The 24,546-nt window shown below is 38.5% G+C and overlaps 1 protein-coding gene across 1 annotated transcript; it reads left to right on the forward strand.

Annotated features, from left to right (window-relative positions):
• Positions 1–6,664: 6,664 nt before the first annotated feature.
• LOC306882336 (tumor necrosis factor alpha-induced protein 2-like) lies at positions 6,665–12,337 on the forward strand. The gene is made up of 11 exons (XM_079436888.1): positions 6,665–6,876; positions 7,534–8,194; positions 8,868–8,979; positions 9,691–9,813; positions 9,914–10,008; positions 10,150–10,242; positions 10,325–10,451; positions 11,028–11,153; positions 11,248–11,403; positions 11,567–11,688; positions 11,770–12,337. The coding sequence occupies exons 1-11, from the start codon at positions 6,813–6,815 to the stop codon at positions 11,930–11,932; spliced, it is 1,842 nt and encodes a 613-aa protein (XP_079293014.1). The 5' UTR covers positions 6,665–6,812; the 3' UTR covers positions 11,933–12,337.
• Positions 12,338–24,546: the final 12,209 nt, after the last annotated feature.

Consider the following 24,546-nt stretch of genomic DNA (forward strand, 5'->3'; position numbering starts at 1 on the left):
GCAATGCATATTACTAATCAAAAATTACATTTTGGTATATTTACAGTAGGAAACTTACAAAAAATCTTCATGGAACATGATCTTGTAACAGAACTGTTTGTTTAGTTTCCTTTTTTCCTTATTTGGTTCTTCCTGTTTTAGTTCATGACCTAGTTTTGTTAATTAGTTATATTCATCACCTGTGTTTGATTCAATTACCTTGTTTCCTCGTTTGTTCCAGCCCCTTTATAAGTCCTCAGTTTTGCCTTTATGTTTGTCGGATCTTAAGTTAATAATGTCTTATGTGAGTTGATGCCATTGATTAAAGAATATTCCTTTTTGTTTCATTCCTTCGTCGAGAGCTTTATTGCTACAACCACCGACGCATAACAGAAGATCCGACTGACACAGAAGATGGGCGAGCTCGCGCAATTTTTTGAGCTGGCTCACGCCATCCAGGACCCCATCAGCTATGTGATGGCATTTGCGCCTCTCGCCCTCGCCAGCTCACTCGAGGATGGGACCCTCAAGATGCTGCTCCGGCTCGGGCTCACGCACCACCAGCAGCGAGAGCTCCCAGACACCTCCGACCTCACTTGGAGAGAAGCCATCATCCGGTGTCTGGAGAGTCTCCGACCCCGAGCCGGAGCCTTATCCCCGGCGAAGTATGTTCCGCCCGCGGCGATGTGGAAACCGCCGCAACAGGCGATGAACGTTGCGCCGTTTACGGCGATGATGGTCCCGTCCAGCCCCGCACCTCCCGTGCGCCCTCTGACGTCCGCGCTGCAAGAGCGCCCTCTGACGTCCGCGCTGCAAGAGCGCCCTCTGACGTCCGCGCTGCAAGAGCGCCCTCTGACGTCCGCGCTGCAAGAGCGCCCTCTGACGTCCGCGCTGCAAGAGCGCCCTCTAACGTCCGCGCTACAAGAGCGCCCCTTTGAATCCGCGCTGCAAGAGCGCCCCCAAGTGTCCGTGCTGCCAGAGCACCCTCCTGCGTCTCCGCTGGTCTCATCCAGCCCTCCTTCGTCTCCGCTGGTTCTATCCAGCTTCGCGCCTCCCGTGCGCCCTCAAGTGTCCGCGCTGCAAGAGCGCCCTCAAGTGTCCGCGCTGCAAGAGCGCCCTCAAGTGTCCGCGCTGCAAGAGCGCCCTCAAGTGTCCGCGCTGCAAGAGCGCCCTCAAGTGTCCGCGCTGCAAGAGCGCCCTCAAGTGTCCACGCTGCAAGAGCGCCCTCAGGAGTCCGCGCTGCAAGAGCGCCCTCCTGCATCTACGCTGGTCCCGTCCAGCGCTCCTTCGTCTCCGCTGGTTCTATCCAGCTCCGCGCCTCCAGAGCGCCCTCAAGTGCCCGCTCCTCCAGAGCGCCCTCAAGTGCCCGCTCCTCCAGAGCGCCCTCAAGTGCCCGCTCCTCCAGAGCGCCCTCAAGTGCCCGCTCCTCCAGAGCGCCCTCAAGTGCCCGCCCCTCCAGAGCGCCCCCAGGAGTCCGCCCCTCCAGAGCGCCCCCAGGAGTCCGTTCCTCCAGAGCGCCCTCAAGAACCCTCTCCTCCAATGTGGCCCCCAGAGGGGAGCTTTCCCAAATAAATTTTGGGGGGGGGCCATATAGTCTCAGTCTGTGGGGCCAAGGCCACGGAGGCTCCAGATCCGCCATGGCCTCCCGAATCTCCAGTCCTGCCATGGCCTCCCAAGGCTCCAGATCCGCCATGGCCTCCCGAATCTCCAGTCCTGCCATGGCCTCCCAAGGCTCCAGATCCACCATGGCCTCCCGAATCTCCAGTCCTGCCATGGCCTCCCAAGGCTCCAGATCCGCCATGGCCTCCCGAATCTCCAGTCCTGCCATGGCCTCCCAAGGCTCCAGATCCACCATGGCCTCCCGAATCTCCAGTCCTGCCATGGTCTCCCAAGGCTCCTGATCCGTCCTGGAGGCTTCCCTGTCCCATCCTGGTCCTGCTCCAGCCTCCAGGACGCCCACCCCCCCCTCCCCGATGTTACTGTTACGGTGCGGGATGCACCTTCCGGGAGGGGGGCGATATCTGTAACAGAACTGTTTGTTTAGTTTCCTTTTTTCCTTATTTGGTTCTTCCTGTTTTAGTTCATGACCTAGTTTTGTTAATTAGTTATATTCATCACCTGTGTTTGATTCAATTACCTTGTTTCCTCGTTTGTTCCAGCCCCTTTATAAGTCCTCAGTTTTGCCTTTATGTTTGTCGGATCTTAAGTTAATAATGTCTTATGTGAGTTGATGCCATTGATTAAAGAATATTCCTTTTTGTTTCATTCCTTCGTCGAGAGCTTTATTGCTACAACCACCGACGCATAACAGATCTTTACTTAATATCCTAATGATTTTTGGCATAAAAGAAAAATCAATCATTTTGACCCATACAATGTATTTTTGGCTATTGCTACATATATACCCCAGCGACTTAAGACTGGTTTTGTGATCCAGGGTCACATATTTCATAAAAACTCAACAAAAGTTCAAGGTATGTGCTTTTTGTATGCTCATCAATATCTGATTCAAAACATGACAGAGGTTCTGCTAAAATTAAAGTGAATTGTCAGTGTAGCAGGAACCACAAATACATTGCAAGTTCACTCGTGGCCAGAGTCATTAAGTGTAGTCTGATTCAACAAACACTAGTATACAAAAAAAGACAAAAGTGTTTTCCAAGAGGCCATCTGGTGCTCAAAATAAAAAAACTATGGGTGCTCCAGACGGGGAGTAAAGTGCAAACAACTGAAGGTATAGCAAAAGTGTATCAGATGAAGGCCTGTTTGGGCTGATACGCATTTGGGTTTCTTAATATTTAGCTCTGCAAATAAAGGTTTTTAAAATAGTAAAATCGATGCGAGAGCCTGAATGTGGAATTTCGCCTCTTCTATGGAATAGAACAATTAAAGTCATGATCACTAGAATACATTGTGTGACTGTAATTAACATTGTGTCCATTGCAGGGTTATTAAAACATGTTTGTCAACTGAAATAAAGCTCAAAATAATTTACATATCAGAAGAAAACTAAAGCTAAATGAAAATTAGAAACAAGTTTGAGGTAAAACACAACATTGTAACTTTGAATAAAAATTGATATAAAAAAAAGAAAAAGCACATGAACTAAAATTCAAATGAAAAGTGAAAATATAAAAATAAAGGCTTATTCAAAAGTATTAATAAAAACCTTAAAATGATATAAATAATATTGAACTAACACTGGTGTGTAGATCAGTTGGCATATTTTGTCTGTTCTTTTGCTTGCCTGCGTAGGAAGTTGAAACAAGGTAAAAGGGAATCTCAGCTCTGACCACTGACTTTGCATAGCACATTTTGAGGCTATAACACCTGTAAGCAAGACGTGTGTTTGTGTATTTTTAACTCGATCTTCATAACTGCGGTTAGAACATCTTGTTACTCAGTCGCTTATAAGCTGGGGCCTTTTTCCACTCCTTATTGAGTTACATTGCCTATTTGCTTCAAGTAATCATTGATTAAAATCATTATATCAGAAACTTTCATTATCAATTTTTGTTGTCTGAGGCCTTGCATCTTGGACAGACTTGTAAACGTTATCTTAGACCAGTTCCATCCTGTAAGACAACAGCTGAGGAAAGTTACTGGATGTAAAAACACAAAATCATAAAATATAACCTTCAGTATTTGCTTGAGGTCCAGACCTAAAGAAACGTCATTGCAATTTTAACAGTTTTGGAGAACATACACTCACCGGCCACTTTATTAGGTACACCTGTTCAATTGCTTGGTAACACAAATTGCTGATCAGCCAATCACATGGCAGCAACTCAGTGCATTTAGGCATCTAGATGTGGTGAAGACAACTTGCTGAAATTCAAACCGAGCATCAGAATGGGGAAGAAAGGGGATTTAAGTTACTTTGAATGTGGAATGGTTCTTGGTGCCAGACGGGCTGGTCTTGAGTATTTCAAAAACTGCTGATCTACTGGGATTTTCACACACAACCATCTCTAGGGTTTACAGAGAATGGTCCGAAAAAGAGAAAATATCCAGTGAGCGGCAGTTGTGTGGACGAAAATGCCTTGTTGATGTCAGAGGTCAGAGGAGAATGGGCCGACTGGTTAGAGATGATAGAAAGGCAACAGTAACTCAAATAACCACTCGTTACAACCAAGGTATGCAGAATACCATCTCTGAACGCACAACATGTCGAACCCTGAAGCAGATGGGCTACAGCAGCAGAAGACCACACCGGGTGCCGCTCCTGTCAGCTAAGAACAGGAAACGGAGGCTACAAGTCGCACAGGATCACCAAAAGTGGACAATTAGAAGATTGGAAAAACTTTGCCTGGTCTGATGAGTCCCGATTTCTGCTGCGATATTCAGATGATAGGGTCAGAATTTGGCGTAGAGAACATGAAAGCATGGATCCATCCTGCCTTGTCTCAACGGTTCAGGCTGGTGGTGGTGGTGTAATGGTGTGGGAAATATATTCTTGGCACACTTTGGGCCCCTTAGTACTAATTGAGCATCGTTTAAACGCCACAGCCTACCTGAGTATTGTTGCTGACCATGTCCATCCCTTTATGACTACAGTGTACCCATCTTCTGGTGGCTACTTCCAGCAGGATAATGCACCATGTCATAAAGCTCAAATCATCTCAGACTGGTTTCTTGAACATGACAATTAGTTCACTTTACTCAAATGGCCTCCAGAGTCACCAGATCTCAATCCAATAGTGCACCTTTGGGATGTGGTGGAATGGGAGATTCCCATCATGGATGTGCAGCCGACAAATCTGTAGCAACTGCGTGATGCTATCATGTCAATATGGACCAAAATCTCTGAGGAATGTTTCCAGCACCTTGTTGAATCTATGCCACGAAGAATTAAGGCAGTTCTGAAGGCAAAAGGGGGTCCAACCCGGTACTAGCAAGGTGTACCTAATAAAGTGGCCAGTGAGTGTATATTTTTCATTTGCAATTAATATATGTACATACCTATTTTATATCCAAGCTTAACATCTCCTTTAAGAATAAGCCATTTTTAAGTTCTCTGAAACACATTCAGGATAATCTGCTGTAATCAGAAATGATTGCAGAAAAGTTCATGCAATGCATAAAAGCTGCTTCTCTATCATACAAAGGTTTTGCAACACACATATAATGTCTGATGCACATGAGAATGAACCTTTTAGAAACACTAAAAAAAATTGCATAACCCTGGTCAGTATCACCGCACTCACCCCAGTCCTCCCTGACACTGTTTCCCAATACTGGATAATGGACTGATATTGTTTTTGTTCTTTTTAGCTAAGCCAGGTCAAAGTTATGCACTAAGTGATAAAGCTTGGTCAAGAATTTAATGAATTGTTTTTCCAGTCCCAAATTACTCATTCTTTTGGCTAAGGCAAACAAATGGTGTCAAAAAATGAGTGTACTTTCCCTTCATTGGGATTTTCCAATAAAGTGGGGGTCCAGACTTCCAGTACCACTTGAGATATTCGCAATAATTAGAGGGAACTGGCAGGATCAGGACATCCTGGATTTTATAGATCTAGAAAGGGAAATGCGTGAATATGTTCAGAGTAACGAGGCTCGCTAAAAAGTCTTGGTTAAGCATACCATAGGACAATGTTTTAGAGCTATGAGAACCCAGCTGGCATGGAAGCATGTCCACCATTAAATATCTGTTGGATCTACGTTATAAAAAGAACAGTATAGTTGTACATTTACATTTAGCAGGCACTTTTATCCTTACACATGAGGAACATCACAAGAAATTAATGATAATCAGCTGTACTTTCAGTACTGCAATCCTATTTCAGATAAAAACTGGAATAAAAGTAAAAGAGAAAGTAGTAGTTTTATAATATATTTAAAGGAAATGGGGCTGTAGGTTCTTATATGTACCTTGCGTGATACATCACATGATATTTTGTATATATGAAAAATCAGTTTCTTCTTAGTTTTATCATCACGTTACATTTTGTTATGTTTATTGTCTATTTTTATTGAGATATCACTAACAATGAACCTATATAGCCTATGTTTAATAAGAAAATACTATTTCAGTTTTCTTCAAAAATTTCGAGTTTATTTCAGTGTGTTACTTGCTGTCTCTTTGTAGCTAATTAACTGTGAAATTTACTTGCAATTTCAGATTGAAAATCATACACCAAATTTTTGGTGATTATTCTAAATGCTAAGGTAAAAATCTGATTTTGTTATCTCACGTTGCATAGTGTTGACATTATTTAACTTATTTAATTAAATTGTATTAACATTATTTATTTAATGAAATATAAGGTAATAACGGGCACCAATGCGCCATACCATAATACCTGAGACAATGTCACTTTTATTTGTACAGTGATTTTCTGGAAACCACAGCTGGCGTTTTATTACTATTATTATTTATTTTATTTTTTTCCTTGCCGTAGGCTAAATGTAACAGGATATAGGCTATATATAGGCTAGTCCTATAATGTCCTATTAATTTATTAGCCTCTTTAATAGTGCAAACTATCATTTAAATTAAACAAGAACCTTAATCAAGATGCAAAACAAGACGTTCGTGTTTATTTCTTGTCTCGTGTCTGTTTATGTCTTACTGCTATAAAAAATAAACTTGCCTTGCCCAACAGATCTCTGAAGTCCAGTATGATAAAAGGAGAGGGCTGTACTTGTGGCCAGATGGGCTAATGCTCCGCCCAATACACACACTCGCGCTCTTGAAGCCTATAAATCAGACCGTTATTTCTTCAAATCGATTCATTGAAAGTGAATGAAAGAAGATCGAATTGAAAATCACCCTTTTTTCTTTCTTGCGCATCCAATATCACGAGAGATTTTTTTCTTCCTCAGAAGAAATGACAAAAAAGCTCGGAATGCTAAAATTTTTTAAAAGGCATCCCAAAAAGAACAATATTCCAGGTAGGAAGAGTTAAGGCTTATTAACATTTTAGATTATGGAACAATATTCACTATTAAACAGTTGCTTATTAGCGTGCATATCACTTACATATTGGCTATTTATTAGCTATTATAAAGCACATATTAATGCATGACCAAATTTTAACCCAATTCCTAAACATAACTACTACAACTACTTTACTTAATAACAGCAAATTAGGAGTTTATTAAGGGAAAAGCTTAGTGAATATGTGTTCTCTAATCTATGAAATTTAGGGGTGTTCAATTGTCAGTCATATTTCAAAACTGTGTACTCAAACACAAAAATTGTAAAAACAAAAAACTGTCCAGTGTTTTATTATGGAATCAGCAGTACATAATTTCACTGTAAATTTCAACCCACTTAAATGAGAATCTTAAGTGCAATATTTAAAATGTATGTTAACGTTGTTATAAATGTATTTAAGTAAGTTCAGTCACTGTCAATATTGTTACTAATATTTTATTTGAATTTAATCACTGATTTAATCACTTGGCTATACATGTAAACTCCATGGAAATCTTACTTTTTCGATATACATTGAATCACACTGTCTGTATGAGTTTTTGTTTTAAATGATAAAATCAAACCTTGCTTGTGCACAGTAAGAAAAGCATCTTATTTTGTGTTCTCTACAGAGGTTCCCACTTTTAAGCAGAATCTACAAGCATGCCGCTTTGTGTATGCAGGGAAACAGCTGATCACCCGAGAAGACCGTCTGTTTGAGTTGAAGCAGGATGGGATTGGATCCAAAATGAAGCTGGTGGAGGAAGAGGAAGATTCAGAGGCTAGACTAGCAAAAGACTACGAGGACTGGATGGAGTCGGTGATGCGGACGCTGGAAAACTCCCTCGACCTCCAGAGTCCTGAGAAGCAGGAGCAACTGAAAGAAGCAGTCCAAGCTATACTGCAGGAGGAGGAGCAGGACATGCGCTGGAAAGGGTTTCAAGAAGAGGAACGCCCATCATGGAGACCGAGGAGGTGTAAACAGAACCACGAGGCTCTGCTGGAGCGACTTGTTCAGAGGAGGATGGACGAAGCCCAGCCAGACTCAAGTGTTGAGATGCAGTCTTCCATGCAGCAATCGATCTTATGCAAAGCGAAACGACTGAAAGAAGACTTGCTGAAAGTTGTGACATGGGTGAGCAGCTGCTACCCGGAACAGGAGAATGTGTGCCAGTTTTATGCCACACTGTACCATAAGATCTTCAGCGCAAGACTGAGAGAAGTCGCAGAGTACACACTGTGCGATAAAGACGGCGTACTTTTATTGCAATGGGTGAACCAGGATTACCCCAAGTAAGAGAAACAAATTACACTATACTGTTTTATCTCATAGTATGTACATGTAATGGCCCTTTATGCACCATGTTGCTGTGAGTGTTATTTTATTTTATTTTACTCGAGCGAAACAACATGTTTAATAAATTCTCTGAGAAAATTTTCTTGCTGAGATGTTGCTCTTATAAAGCTCAGGAGCCTTTTTGCAGTTAGATTTAATTAGATTTCTCTTTGAACTACTTAGTTTAAAATAAGAATGCAAACAAATTACATAATTATTGATAATTTGGTTCATAAATTGGTTATTAAATATTAAAACATTTTAAAAGGATAGTTCACCCAAAACATTAATATTCTGTCATCATGTATTCACCATCATGTCATTCCAAGCCTGTATTTATTTATTTTTTTTGTTCATATAATGAAAGTCAGCGGGGCCTAGTATTGTTTTGGTCTCCATTAACTTTCATTGTATGCTCAAAAACAGTTGAACATTCTTCAAAATATCTTCTTTTGTGTTGCACAGCAGAAAGTCAGTCAATACAACAGATTTTGACAATGGCATGAGAGTGTGTAAATGATGACAACATTGTCATTTTTGGATGAACTATTTCTCCAAATGCTGATTTTTCTTTTCTCTGGGTTGTGATACAGTTTTTTAGAGTAATATTTTGTCTTTCTGTCTTTATAGTATTCTAAATAGTGGAAAGATAAAAGATGTGATCGATCACACAAAGCTTGATCCGCTGCTTCCTGAAGACATGATTGCACCACTGGAACAGCAGTTTTTGATCACAAAAGAGGTTTGATGCTTTATGATATCTTTACCTAACACATTTCTGTTTTCTGTGTCACTTTAAGCCAATACACCATAGGTAAACAGGGCAAAGTGGGTATTCATAAATAGATACTTCCCCAGCTAATTAATAGCATTAAGACATTACATTTGTTTTACAGTTTTTCTGTAATTTTTAATTGAAACATGCATACATTTGCACAACAGAAACCTGAACACTGATATATATATATATATATATATATATATATATATATATATCTATATATCATGTATGTATCATGTGTGTGTGTGTGTGTGTCACTGAACCCCCAATTGCTCCCCGGGCGCTGCAGCATTGGCTGCCCACTGCTCCGGGTGTATGTTCACTACTGTGTGTACACTTGGATGGGTTAAATGCAGAGCACTATTTCCGAGTATGGGTCAAGCCGATGATATGGGTCACCATACTTGACCACTTCCCTTTCCCTACTGTCCGAATCTACTGGAGATTTCTGGCTCAAAGCAGAAAAGAGGCCTTTAAAGACAAATAGATAAAGTTTAATACAATAAGCACTTAAAAGGGTTTTATACGTAAGGGTATATACGTTTTCTTTCCTTAGTTTGAGAGTAGCAAAATAGCCCAAAATCTCAAAATTATGAAAACACAATGTCTTGCCTTAGATGTGCTTCCAGCAAAAAGCTTAAGTTTTAATTTTCTCACATTATTGTTCACTAGATGGAGTTGGGCACATGCCTTCACAAAATTCTGGACAGAGAAGAAACGGCCTGGAAGGAGGGAGAACTTCCACAACTGAGAGACCAGGTTTACTGCTGTAATCAGGCCATTGATATCATCGAGGTAGGCTAATTAAAAAGGGGAAAAGTAATAAATTTTTTACCGTCATCAAATAATGGATTTCTGGAGGAAAACGTTTATTTTTTTTCCCCATTTTTCTTAGTGCTTTCATAAGAATGTAGTGTGTGCTCAGAGGATGTTAGGCAATGAGGCAAAAGCACAGAGGATCACATGCCAGATGAGACATTTTCTGACAGAGTAAGTAACTCTAAGCTATTTAACTGATTCATGTTATATTCATGTCCCAAAATTCCATCCTTTTTGATCATTCTTGCTTTAAGTCTGTTCTTCTAAATATTTTACACAGATGATTATAATTAATTCAGTTCCATCCCACAGTTACAAAACATTTCATGACAAGGTCATGAGGAGCAGGCAGACCAACACTGAGGCCGTTTTGATGGTTAACCTCTCATGCCTCATACAGTGCAGGTGCGTGTACCTTTTATTCAGCTAAAACATCAAATCAAACCTTTCTGAATTTGTGTTGAATTTTATTTTTTTCTCCGCACAGGGACTATATTACAAAGAATGCACATCTGTTCCCTGAAGATATCAAAACTGATTGTCTCTCATTATTGGCTACCATGATAGAAAGCAGCCACTGTTACTTTACTTCCAACATCCATAAGGAACTTAAGGTAAAAGCAACATTTTGTTACTTTCACTATTATGTAATGAAAAAAAACTAACTTATTCATTGCTAATGTTCTGTTAAACTTTACCCCCGGTTTCACAGACAAGGCTTAAGCCTAGTCCAAGACTAAAATGTAAATCTGAGCTGTTTCAGCTGAAAGAAACTTGCAATGACTGATCTTTAAATACATCAGTGCCTTTATTTTGTCTCATTTGATTATTAGTATTTTAATGTATAAGCATATAGATTCCATTAAGTATATTATTATGAATAGGGAGTTCAGAACAGCATTTGTTTGAAATATAAATATTGGGAAAAAATGATAGATGTCTTTCGCTTTTGATTAATTTAATTCATCCTTGCTGAACAAAAATAATATTTTTAATTTAAATTCCGAACTTTTTTAATGGTAGGAAATATGAAAATATGTATATACCTAATAAGTATCTACTGAACTTTCAAGAAATCATATTTACACACCACTTGCCCCAATTATGTGTATTTATTTTAATATTTATATATTTTATACATGTATACAAATTCGAATAGTTAACATGTCTCAATGTATGTGTTCCGGCAGCACTTGTTTAGGAAGGTGGGTTCCAGCGAGTGGCTCAAGGACAGTGACGGTGTATGTGAAGAGCTGCTGGCAAAGCTGGACAGACATATTGAGAAATTCATCAACTGGGACAAAATGTGTTGCCAGGTATAAATAACATGTCAAACAAATAGATTGATTTGTTGAGTAATTAATTAGTACATTTCTGATTGATTGATTGATTGATTGATTTAATGATTAGGAGCTACTGGGTGGGATGCATAAGGAGTTTCTAGCTGAATATGTACGGAAAATGATGAAGCAAAAGATGAAACTTTCAAATAAAACACAGCAACAGATGGTAGCATCATCACTCCGCATAAACAGTGAACGCATACAAACATACTTCACCGCAACTGTAAGTCCTACTTAAAGGTCATTTTGTTGTTCAAATACTGTCTTTTACCCTACTTTAATATGCAAATATTACACAAATAATGTCTTAGGAAACCAATTTTATGACTACTTTTTATAATAAGGCATTGTCTAATTTTCAAATCCTCATTAATTCATTATCGCAGGGATCAAATTTGGATTGGTTGAAAGACATTCTTCCCAATTTAGCGGGTTTGCTGAAACTACAGGATCCAGACAGTATAAAGTTAGAGTTGGTAACCCTGATGAAGCTTTACCCTGATCTAAGGTATGGTATTTTCTTACTGTGCAATTATTTATGCAAAAAACCGACGACTGCAGTTTTCTCATGTCTGTATTCTTGTTACAGTGAGCGTCATATTTCTGCTTGGCTGAGACTCAAAGGAAATCTTTCTCCATCAGACCTCAAGATGATCCTGAAGAGCGTCACTTGCAGCCAGAATCAGTTTAGTGAAACACAGGACTCACTCCAGTTTAGCAGGAGCTTCTTTTCCATAGTGAGGATCAAATGAATTTTGCTTCATAACATTGGCTGTGTATATTTCCCTGCTTTTGTAGAGTTGCTCCTGCTCAGGTATTTTGCAATCATTTTGTACATACAGAAATTCTTTGTGAATAAAATTGCAAATCACCAGTTTTAATTTTTGTGTTACTTCTTTGGAATGTGTATGTTTTTTACTCTCCAATTTAATGTGGATTATGAAAATGAATTTATGGTAACTGTCTTGTTATCTGCATCAAATAATTCCAGTACACACATCCTAATAGTTTCTTTTCCGCTTTGAGTGGCGATTACTGGATTATGGGAGTGCCTGTAACCAGTGTTGGGGAGTAACTATAGTTACATGTAACGGAATTATGTAATTTAATTATGTAAAAGTACAAAATAAAAGTGATTGTAATTAGTTACAGTTACTAAGAAAAAATGTGTAATTAAATTAGTTACTTATGAAATTGTCAAGAATTACAAAGGGGGTTACATCTGATTTTTTTCACACACACACACTCTCACATACACATTTAATTGATTTCTTTCATAAATTGCAGTTAATGCTCTAAAATACGAAACACCAATGTTTCAGGAGTTTATAACATGCATATCCGATAACTCTTATAGTTCCTATATGGGTTTATGTATATGCTTTTATTTTTTTAAGATTAACTGTTTTTTCTAAGGCATTGATCGATTCAGTGTTTCCCGTTATAGCTATGCAAAGATTTGATTTAAAAAAATATTATCGTATCTATTAAACTATTTCTTGTTATGATTTTAAATCTATATTTAACCTCAGAATGATTTTAAAGTAAGTCTGATTTTGTGGTGGCTGTGCTTCAAAGGGGACATCGGATGCCCATTTTCCACAAGTAGGTATGATTCTTTAGGGTCTTCTCGAAATGGTCTCAGGGGTCGTGTAAAACAATACTGTTTTTACCTTGTCAAAAAAAGCTCTGTTCACAGCAACTCATTTCGGTGCATATCTCTTTACATGCTAATGAGCTCTGCTCACCCCGTCTCTCTCTTCTGTGGAAGAGCAAATAATCATAAAAAATATAAAGTGTGAGACTTTCTACTTCTGGAGGAGCAGCTGGATCATGAACAATGGGTGCTGATCCATCCTTGAGTTCAGAAAACAGTCTGGAGTAAAATGATTTGCGAAGCCAGACATAAATTAATTTAGTGAAAGTGAAGTGATGAGTGGCCAAGTATGGTGACCCATACTCTGAATATGTGCTCTGCATTTAACCCATCCAAGTGCACACACACAGTAGTGAACACACACCTGGAGCAGTGGGCAGCCATATTGCTGTTGCGCCTGGGGAGCAGTTGGGGGTTTGATGCCTTGCTCAAGGGTCTCACCTCAGTCATGGTACTGAAGGTGGAAGAGAGCACTGGTTATTCACTTCAAAATCAAAATGGCTTGAAATTGAGACTGTTTTTGGGTGAATTTTTATCATTGTAGGGTGGTTGTGTCCACATACTGCTAAGACACATTTATATGCAAATTAAGATATTTTGCATCCAATGTCTCCTTTAAAATTAAAACATTATAATCTTAATTCAAGTGATGAAGGATTTTGAAAGTCGAAAGTGTTGATTACTACAGTAAGGTTAACCCTGCCTGGTTTACATGTTTGAAAATGATTAACAGTTTAAAACAATAGTAACAAGTAACAAACAAAGTAACCTTCCCAACACTGCCTGTAACAGACGTCTACAAACAGGATATGGTGTGAAACGTTCAAGTTACTCTCCGGAAACACACCTGCTATCACAATACATGTGTAGTTCCTGAAAGACTCTGTTAAGGAAGATTTCCCGACAAGCTGTATCCTCTACAGGAACCCAGGATGTAGTTGTAGTGTTCATGTTTTTACCTCCTGCATCCTATCCTTGAAAAATAACTGTCAATCAGTCATACAGACACACAACGCAAATGTATTTCAAATGCAATGCTGTTAAAAAAAATAATAAAACAAAAAAACACTTGTTATCCATTTAAAGTTACTTGTTTTACTATACCACTGACTCTTGTATGATAAAATAATCATACATAAAAGAAACACTGTGTTCTATTAAATAAGAATTTAAAAAACGACAACCAATATAAATATTAATAATACAACAATAATTGAATTTCATGACTGGACATGTTGTTACAATTTTGGGATATACTTTATTTTAAGGTGTCCTTGTTACAGGGTAAATATACATTTAAGTAGTGAGTAATATTAATTAACTACATGTACTTAATATATGGTTAGGATTAGGGTTTGGTTTAGGGTTACTTGCATGTAATTATGCATAATTTATTGTTATTATAATAGTAAGTATATGTAACGTGTAAGGACACCTTAAAGTGTTACCCATTTTTTGTAACAACGCAAACGGTAGCAGTCAAAATGAATAACTCTGAAAATTAATACTATCATAGATATGACATACCAAAAAGGTAATTAATGTTTCTCCAGTGGTCCAGATTTTCAAGTAAAATCAAAAGATCATTAGATACAAACAAATACTGTATCTGATAAAAAATATAAATATACTCGTATAAGCTACTAACATTCATAACCGAATGTTACAAAACAGTCATGCCATTGAATTAAACTTGTGAACAAAGGTTTTATAATTCTAGCTGATGGTGTTATTCATATCAAAGACAACAGCAAAGTCTCTTCAGAGGCTGACAGGTGAAGCGTCTAGGCTTTAGATCGAGGCCGAGGTCCCGGCTGACATCCAGCACTTCCCTCACCTGTCGCTCTGATAACATCCCCTTCCAGCGCAGCAGACCAGGTACATACTGCTTACTGCAAAACATTCAGAAGAAGACTTTACTACAGACTTCACTGATGAAAACAAAATCACTCTTATAAACATGAATACTCTCATAAATACTACTATGTACACATGTATTACAGGCCTGGAAATATTTGTTAAAGTATATACTATTTTAAGTATTATTTGCTAAGTTTACCTGTCCTGAGGGAAATCTCTGAACAAATCACAACAGGTAATCTTCAGTGCTTCTACATCTCTGTGATGCAAAACTTCACAGAGTTTTTGAAGGAGATGGTTCCTCTGGTCCTCACTGCCATTCTGTAAAACAGATACATTGGATACATTGAGTCTGAAAATCCCCTTTTGTAACCTTTGTTTTTAAGCGTATAATTTTATTAAATATTCCAGATTTGTTTTTTTTTTTATACCAGTTCAGTGAATGTGTTGTGCAAACTGAGAACGTCCTCGCTTATCCTTTCTCCAACATTTCCCCATCTCCTCTCTAGCCGTCTGAACTTGCTCTTCATTAGGCAATCCAGATATACACGTGAAACACAGTCATAGGATACATTCACAAAGATCTGTCAGAAAGAAAGTGGAGCAGAGGAGCAGAGAATCAGTGTGAAAGGTTAAGAAAAGCTACAATGCTGTTCTTGAAGAACTGATTGTAACTGGGAATTCGAGCACAGAACCAACCTCCTGAATTTCTTTTCCCTCCTCAGTCTGAGGCAGAGATGCACACTGCTTTTGGATTTCCTCTGTCAGTACTTGAATTTGCTCACCTCCTTTTTTGAAATAAGGTCTTAAAAGGGCCTAGAAATGAACATTTACAAAGAAACCACAGTTAATTTCAGGCTTTTGGTCTACTGCAAAAATAAATGGACAAAACTGGTAAACCCTGCCCTCTAGAGTGCGTATTTTGTGTATTTTTGTTATGTTATAGTGACTTTATTATATATCATGAACAATAAACAAAAATTCTTCCATGATTATCATTCTAGGTTAAAAAAGTATTGTTCATTGTTAGTTCATAATACCTCATCTATTTACTACATAAACAAACTGTACCTTATTACAAAGGGTTACCACTTCATTGTTAAAAAACCTGATGGGCAGGCATGTAAGCTACCAAATATTAACCTCTATTGATGACTGAAACATTCCCTTTTTGGAATTTGGGAAACCCCTAAACTTTCCTTCTGTACATAAACTCTTTATGATGAAATGATGTTACCTGTGCTATGTGTTTCATCATATTCTGTACAATAGACAGAACGTGATCCTCCATCTCCTCTAACATGAGGATGATGTTTGAGAGGTCATCACTGTTGTTCATGTCCGGATTCTTGAGTTGAGGAGCAAAAAATCTACAGCAAAATAAATACATACATAAAGTTCTTTTTATGACTAAATGAACCTATGAACCTAATGTAGGATTAATCAGAACATTATGCACAAGGAAATGCCAGTTATTTATACACTGGCAGGAGTTATAAATATATTAATCATTAAAAATAGAAATCACCTGAGTTGCCTACAGGTGCTGATGAGCCGAAACAGATGCACAGAACTGTTCTTCAGGTGTTGCTGTTTTTCCAGGCGTTTTTTCTCTATATACACATACCTAGAAAAAGAAAATATAGGAATTGAAGTAAAAGTTCATAATATTTTAAACAAATATGCATAACAATAAAAAGTTTGGTAATGTAAAGACATTTTAGACACTTACTCCTGAACAAACTGATGAAGCTCTTTAAGGCAGAGCGTTTGTGTCGTACTCATCAGCGTGTGACTAAATTCCTTAGAACGCTGAATAACAGCATTCAGACACTGTAAAGACATAACAACATGAAATAAGTGTGCAGTACATCATATTTTAAAACCACTACAAATCCTCTTTTTTTGTACCAAGAAAAAAATTAGCATTGCACATAGTTGTCTTTACCTGAGTGACATCTAAATGAACTCTGATGAAAGTTTCTTCATCCATTGAGTCTCCATTATGTCCATGTTCTTCATCGCAGTTCAGGATCTTCTGTAGATACATGGAGATGCCATCCTGTGACAATTAAAGTGGGACAGAGATTTATGTCATTCCTAAATGTTTTGCTATTTTGGGTGCTCTTTTTAGCCTAATACACTGATAATACTTTTAACAAATATAGATGGAGCATATCATGACCTTTAGTTTTGGAAGCAGTTTCTCCGTTGCTCTCTGAAACCATCCCGTCAACAGCAGAGGGTCGTACACTCTGAAGAAATACTGTGAGTCTGAACTGTAACATAAATTAGTCCATACGTATGTCAACAGATGATGCTTCATTTGTTTATTACAAGTACATTTACAGAAAAGTAAACAACAATCATTTTTATACCTGAAGAAAACATCTTTTCCCCACAGTAGAAGGCAGAAGATCTCTTTTACAGACAGATCTCTGGTTAGGAGCAAGTCCAGGTTGGCAAAGATGTGACGGCTGTAACTGTCCTTCAGATGATCTAGCAGCCCAGCATCTTTCAGTGCAGGTGTTAATCGAAGCACCTCATCATATATCATACTCTGTGTTCTCTTTAGAAAGTCCTGTATCTGCTTTAACTGAGATTCCTGTGGTCCTTCTGCTGGCAGTGCGGGAAAGTGGTTTTCCACAAACTGATCTATTTCCTGAAGGTACTCACAAAGCCAGTCTTGCGAGTAGTTGCTATTCAGTTTGCTCAATGTTTTCAACACCTCAACTGCAGCATCAAAGTCCTCAGGGGTTGACTGGTCACTCAGAATTATTCTGAGAGCATAAAGCACTCTTTTGTTATGTGCTTCAACATCTAAAACAATGAGATCAGGAACTCCAGACTGCTGTGAACTGCATTCAGATACCTGTTCCCCTGGTAAAAGGTTCATTGAAAAATTAAAGTGTGCATGATAAAAAAGAAAAGAAAAGAAAAAGGGGGGGGGGGGGTAGAAAATGTACATTGTAAGTTCATAGAAATGTAATTTTTGCATTCATTTGGTTTCATGTTTTGACAACATTTTGAAATAAAGAGTAAATTCAATGTCATATGGTGTAACAACCAAATAAAAAGCATCTTCCTTATACTTTTATAGATGTGAATGCACACATTTTGAACATTATTTTACAAATCATGAATTATTCATTTATGAATATAGTGTTTTGAGAAATTTTACAAACTGAACTAACCGAAAAGTTAACCCAAAATTAATAGACAAAAAACAAGTACCACATGACTCGACAGTTAACCACTTAACCCAGATGTGATTCATCACACCATGACCCCAAACAAACTGCTGCAAAACTTTAAACAATATGCTTGCATTGTATACCAATGGTAAGATGTTGGCTTTTCGACAAATACAAAGATGCTTACTTTCATAAATGTCTATTATAGAAAAATAACAAGAGAGTGTCTTACCATCTGTCTGCTCTATGTTTTTCATTAAAGGTTTCTCTTCATTCCCATTCTTTGTTTTCCGCCTGAAAATGCTTAGCATTTTCTTTTCCTTCATACTTGACTGACACAAAAAGCTTGCTTGTCCCACAGAATACATCAGAGTAAATGGTGAGTGCAGTGCCTTTTTCAAAACAGGTAAATTTGTGGGAGATTCCCCTTATAGAAGAATATCCAGCCAATGGTTTTGCAGCTTATATTGGTTGCTTGGTACTTTCCTCATTCCATGGCCTTGGAGCTTAAAGGGTATGTGAAAGCTTTGACACCATGTAAGAGAAAATGAAAGTCCTTGGGTGTGTCATACAAATTCACTATACTGTGTTACAAACTAATATCATCATATTGTATAAAATGCCATGTACAGTGGCAAGAAGTTACATCTTATAACAGGGAAAGGGAAAATGAAAGTGAAAAAAGCCCTTAGAAGTGCCAGTGGCAGTGGCTTGTGCTTATATTAAACTGACACACAAACAACAGATCCTATCTCCTCTTCTTATTGACCTCGGAATATGTTCTATACCCACTATTTTCAATGTACTGGGGTTACCATGATTTTTATCTCTATAATGTAAGGCCATGGGATATTGAGGATTACAGATTCGTATAGCATTCTTATGTTCTGCTAATCTCAGCTTTAATTCCTTTTAGTCATCCCTAGATAAAAACAACCACATGGACGCTCCAACCTATACACAACAAATGAAGTCTTGCAATTAATGAATTTACCTTAAACTTACGTCCTGATGTTACATCAATAAATATATTTGTCTTAACCATATTCTCACAATGATTGCAATTACCACATCTGTAATTTGCCACATTTGAACATAACCAGGTGATTGGTCTTATAGGGGAAAGATGACTTCTCACCAGTTTATCTTTAATAGTTGGAGCTCTTTTAAACACAATGGAAGGAGATTCTAGTAAAACTTCTCTAAGGTGAGGATCCCGCATCCAAAGAGCACCGATTAATGGATTTTTTACACCCCAGTAGCACTTTTTTTGCATAACTGTGAATATACCTGTGCTAAGCTTTTTATGATCATCCATACAATGGATGAAGCAATATCTTCCAGTTTCTGTAGCATACTTGAGTCAATGTCACTGTATTTGGACTCATTTGTGTAGCACAGCATCTGTAGTTAAAATAATAACACTGATTTTATGATAAAACATCAGAAAAAAAGGGCATTAAAGGTTAACTGTAACTGTAGGTATATATTTCTTTCATTCAGATCAATTTAAAGAGCACTAAAAAGTTTTCAACCCAAAGTAATTAATATTAGCTACTTACCTATTAGCACAATATTATTTTAAATAATACACTTACAGGATACTGACTCATAACAGTGTCATAACATCATGTCATAATAGTGACCTAGAAAAGCTATTTTATTCTGCACAAGGGTTGTCCTTCATGGTTGACACAATATTTTAGCCCAGTTGTTCCCAACCTAGGGGTCGTGACCACCACTAGGGGTCGCTAAAGATTTGTGAGGGGTCGTCGAACTCATTCCAGTTTGAGGGTTACAAACAGAAACAGTTGCAGGTAAAAGTATAATATAAGATAGATATTTGATATAAAGGAAAAGGGGAAGTGGTGTGTGGCCAAATATGGTGACCCATACTTAGAATTTGTGCTCTGTATTTAACCCATCCAAGTGTACACACAGTAGGGAACATACACCCGGAGCAGTTGGGGGTTCGGTGCCTTGCTCAAGGGTCTCACCTCAGTCGTGGTATTGAAGGAGAGAGTGTTGGCTATTCACTCCCCCCATCTACAATCCCTGCCGGACCTGAGACTCGAACCCACGAACTTCAGGTTACAAGTCCAACTCTCTATCCATTAGGCCACGACTGCCCTAGCTTATGTTATAATTAGATATAATATAAGATAGATGTCTTGATTCTTGAAATTAAGATGCGTTTACTAGTTAAACAATATGACATCTTAATTCTATTTTATACCCCTACGCATACCCCTTCCTTGTCCCTTGAAACAGTGTCAAGGCATAGTGGTGAAAATATTCTCATAAGAATTGAGACACCACTACTACTATACCATTACATGTAATCATACATCGTTTAGCTCCTACAATAAACACACCTATACTGGTGTGCTGGTGTGCATTAGAGCCTTACCATTCTATATTAATGTGCTGCTTACTGACACACACACACGTTTGTACTTGTTTATGCTACATTGTGGGGACCAAATATCCCCACAAGGATAGTAAAACCTGAAATTCTTTACATTGTGGGGACCAGCCTGCCGTCCCCATGAGGGAAAGCAAAAGATTAAAAATAGTAAATGTTGTTTATCTGAAAGTGTAACGATGCAAACAGCTTTTCTGTAAGGGGTAGATTTAGGGTTAAGGGATAAAAAATATTGTTTGGTCAGCATAAAATAATAGAAGTCTATGGAAAGTTCCCACAATTCACAGAAACACACACATATACGGTGACTGGAAGGTGACATGTTCGGTTCACTTAGTTTTGTTGTGGCCATGACATATTAACTTTGTGGAACTCACTGTGGGAACGTGAACATAATTTTACTTATGTTAAGCAAAATGCACTTAATTTCGTTTTTTCCCCCTAGAAACAAGACTCAATATCTTATGTCATTTTGCTTATCTAGTAAATGCATCTTAATCTAAGAACTTTTAGAAAAAAAAACGAAAATGCTAAGATAAGCCTTATTTGCAGTGTGAAACTTCAGCACTCAATTAACATAACGGTACCACTTTCCAGTAAGATTCCATGTGTAACATTAGTTAGCTGCATTAGTTAACATTAACAATGAAAAATACCTCTAAAGTATTTATTAATCTTAGTCAATATTAATTTCAACATTTACTAATACATTTAAAATCAAAAATTGTATCTGTTATTTCATGGAACTGAGCTAACATGAACTAACAAAGAACAGTTGAATTGTTATTAACTAACACTAACAAAGATTACACTAGCAAATATTGTAAAGTGTTACAAAAATAACTTTATTAAAATAAAATATTGTCTTACCACTGGAGGTCTCTGTGTAGTGTGTTTGCATGTCTTTCACCAGAGGATATCTCTCATCTTTATTTTTGTCTGGTTTTATTTTTTTGGCATTTTTGTAAGTGTTATATCACTTTATAATAAGGGCTTTTAGATTCTGCAGTCTGATTCAGATATATGAAAACATGAGCACAGGATATGATTGTGGTTCATTTGAAGTATCGGAAATAGTTGCAGCAGGTTTGAGAAGAAAAGTTGAGCAGTGTTCCATATTAAAGGATAAATGCAACATTTATGGTAAAACAGAGGCTAGATATTGATTTCACAGTACGTTAATTCATAAATTATTCTCTATTGTGATCAATCACTATTTTTATTTTCCATCCATTCTCTATACCTTGATCGGGGCTTTTCTGTAGCCGGAATGAGCCCATAGGATGAAGTGTGTTCGCACATTCCATACTATATATTTTTCTCAAGTCAGATATGCTTACTCTTAGATTCATCTATGAGATTTTGATGCTTTGTATTGATTTGATATCTTTCAATTGGCTGTATAATTGGCATAATACATATTTACCTGACTGATAATAAATTGCTACATTTGATTTTATTCTGTTTTACTCTATAACTATTGATTATTACAATGTATCCTTGTTACCGCATTTCCTGCGTCAGGTTAGTAACGGACTAAAATTCAGCTGAGATGGAGCATAGGGCACACCAACTGTATCTTTAGAGATCCGGCTAATACTTGGTATTAGTTCAAGTGTACTTAGATTGTAAGGGCCTATAGTGAATTTCCATTTAGGTCAACTGGATGTTGTTCGACCAACCTAAATAGGGTGAGCCTAACCTCTGTTTATTACAATATTATTCTAGCTAAGTGTACATGGGGAAACCATGGCATGATTGGTCGACTTATATCATAGTAGTGGTTGTGACCTCTGACTAGAAATAATGTTGCTCTATTCAAGTGTGTACAAATCTATGGGGGCTACATAAAAGTACTTTTAGAATGAGCAAGCATAGGAGCGGCCGTCTAAAGTAGTAGCCAATTACCTCTGTCTAATAACCAAGACTGACGAGAATGTGACCGTAAGATACGCTAACAACGGCCGAAGCAATATCTTTGAGCGACATGAGCACCCGAATGAACGATTACAATAATATTAAAGAATAAATAGAATAATCAGATGTCTAGATAAATTATCCTATGAATGATAACAACTGGCATTCTAACTCAAATGCGAGGTCATTATAAAATGGAGTCAGATTAGATAATAAAATCTAGTCAGATTTGATAATAAAATCTAGTCAGATTTGATAATAAAATGTAGTCAGATTTGAATTTATCCTAAATTTAATAACTTTACACGCTAAAAAAGAAGACCGAACACGCAGGAAACCTTCATCCACCATTGGATACTTTCTCTGGGCCAAGTGCGTGGACTTTACACAGGTAATAGTAATTGTTCAATAATTGTTCTATTGTCCTCATTTGTAAGTCGCTCTGGATAAAAGCGTATGTTAAATGACTAAATGCAAATGTAATGTAAATTTAATTTTTATTGATTTTTATAAAGTAGACAGAAGGATTAAATTTTTTTAGGAATATTTCAAGATGAACATTTAACGTAATTTAGCAATTAAGGATTACTTGATGATCTATAAATCCATTTTTTTTTGTTTTGTTTTGTTTCGTTTTGTTTTGTTTTGTTTTAGAAAAATCATGTTAAAATGTGAATATCAAATATGATCCTGTCATGTCAAGTCTGTTTATGCTAAGTCAAGTCTGTTCAAGTCTGCCTTCATCATGCCTTCATTATGTGGAGGACTTTTGTGGTTTGTGTCATCTGGTGCTTGTGGCTTTTATTGATGTGGCGCTTAAGGATATTTATCGATTGGGCTGCTCACGCCTGCTCACGTCATGCCGACCACTCAAGAGCCTCTTCGCAAGATGGCCACTAGCCCACAGTCCCCAGCTAAGATGGCCGCCACACCTGAGTCAACGGTCAAGTTAGCCATCCTGAGTGTTTGGGCTGCACACTGCACTCCACGAGTCTACCCCAGAGGCCTTTTCTGTCCATGAGTCTGCCTCAGAGGTGGCGGCTTCTGCTTCTGAACTCTTTGCCTGTCCTGCTACGGCCATGGAGGACATATATGAACTCACAGTCTGCCCTGTCATAGCCAAGGAGGCCATTCATGATTTTTCTCCACCATGGATTTCTGCTCTGCTGGCTCAAATTAAATGGACCCTCCGTTCAAGTCTGCCAGGGGTAAGATTTGTTGGTCACTGGAACGATATATTGACTTTGCTTTGTTGCTGGGTGGTTCTTCATATACTGTGGGTTTAGCGGACGAGGAACCCTGCTATCCTCCAGTGCCCACCACACCGAAGCATTGTCACGTCCCAACTGTCATGTTTGGAGTTCATATCATATCAGAGTCTATGGAGCCCGCTCACATCATGCCTGCCAAGCCAAGGCCAGCTACTCCAGCGCCTGCTCCCATCACGTCTGCTATGCCAAAGCCTCTTCACATCATGTCTGCCAAGTAAAACCAGCTCACGTCATGTCTGCCAAGCCAGAGCCTGCTCACGTCATGCCGACCACTCAAGAGCCTCTTTGCAAGATGGCCACTAGCCCACAGTCCCCAGCTAAGATGGCCGCCACACCTGAGTCAACGGTCAAGTTAGCCATCCTGAGTGTTTGGGCTGCACACTGCACTCCACGAGTCTACCCCAGAGGCCTTTTCTGTCCATGAGTCTGCCTCAGAGGTGGCGGCTTCTGCTTCTGAACTCTTTGCCTGTTCTGCTACGGCCATGGAGGACATATATGAACTCACAGTCTGCCCTGTCATAGCCAAGGAGGCCATTCATGATTTTTCTCCACCATGGATTTCTGCTCTGCTGGCTCAACCCTGGCTTCATGCTCCGCCTGCTCTCCCTCCACTGCTCCACGGCCCAGGTCCTCCAGTGTTTCACTGTCTGCCATCGTTCCACGGTCCATGTCATGATTCAGGTCCTGATCCCCTTCACGGGCCTGGCCCTCCATTCCTGTTCCACCTACCCTTCTGGACTTGTTGGGGTTTGGGCATCTGGAGCCACCCTTAGGGGGTTTGAATTTTGTTTCTTGTTCATTGTTTTCATGTCTTATTTTGTAGTTTGGCCACAGTCGTTTTCTGTCATGTGATTCCCTTGTCTGTGTGTTATGTTTTGATTGGTTCTTTGGTTCATGTATCATCTTCTCATTGGTTGTCTTAGTCATGTGTCTTGTTTCTCATTGGCTGGTTCTTGTCATGTGACCCTCGTTGTTTGATATAAATAGCCCTCATGTTGTCCTTGTTCTTTGTCTAGCATTGATCTGTGTAACCTGCTGTTGG

Source organism: Barbus barbus (assembly GCF_936440315.1).
Source record: "Barbus barbus genome assembly, chromosome: 16".
In the NCBI taxonomy this organism is placed as follows: domain Eukaryota; kingdom Metazoa; phylum Chordata; class Actinopteri; order Cypriniformes; family Cyprinidae; genus Barbus; species Barbus barbus.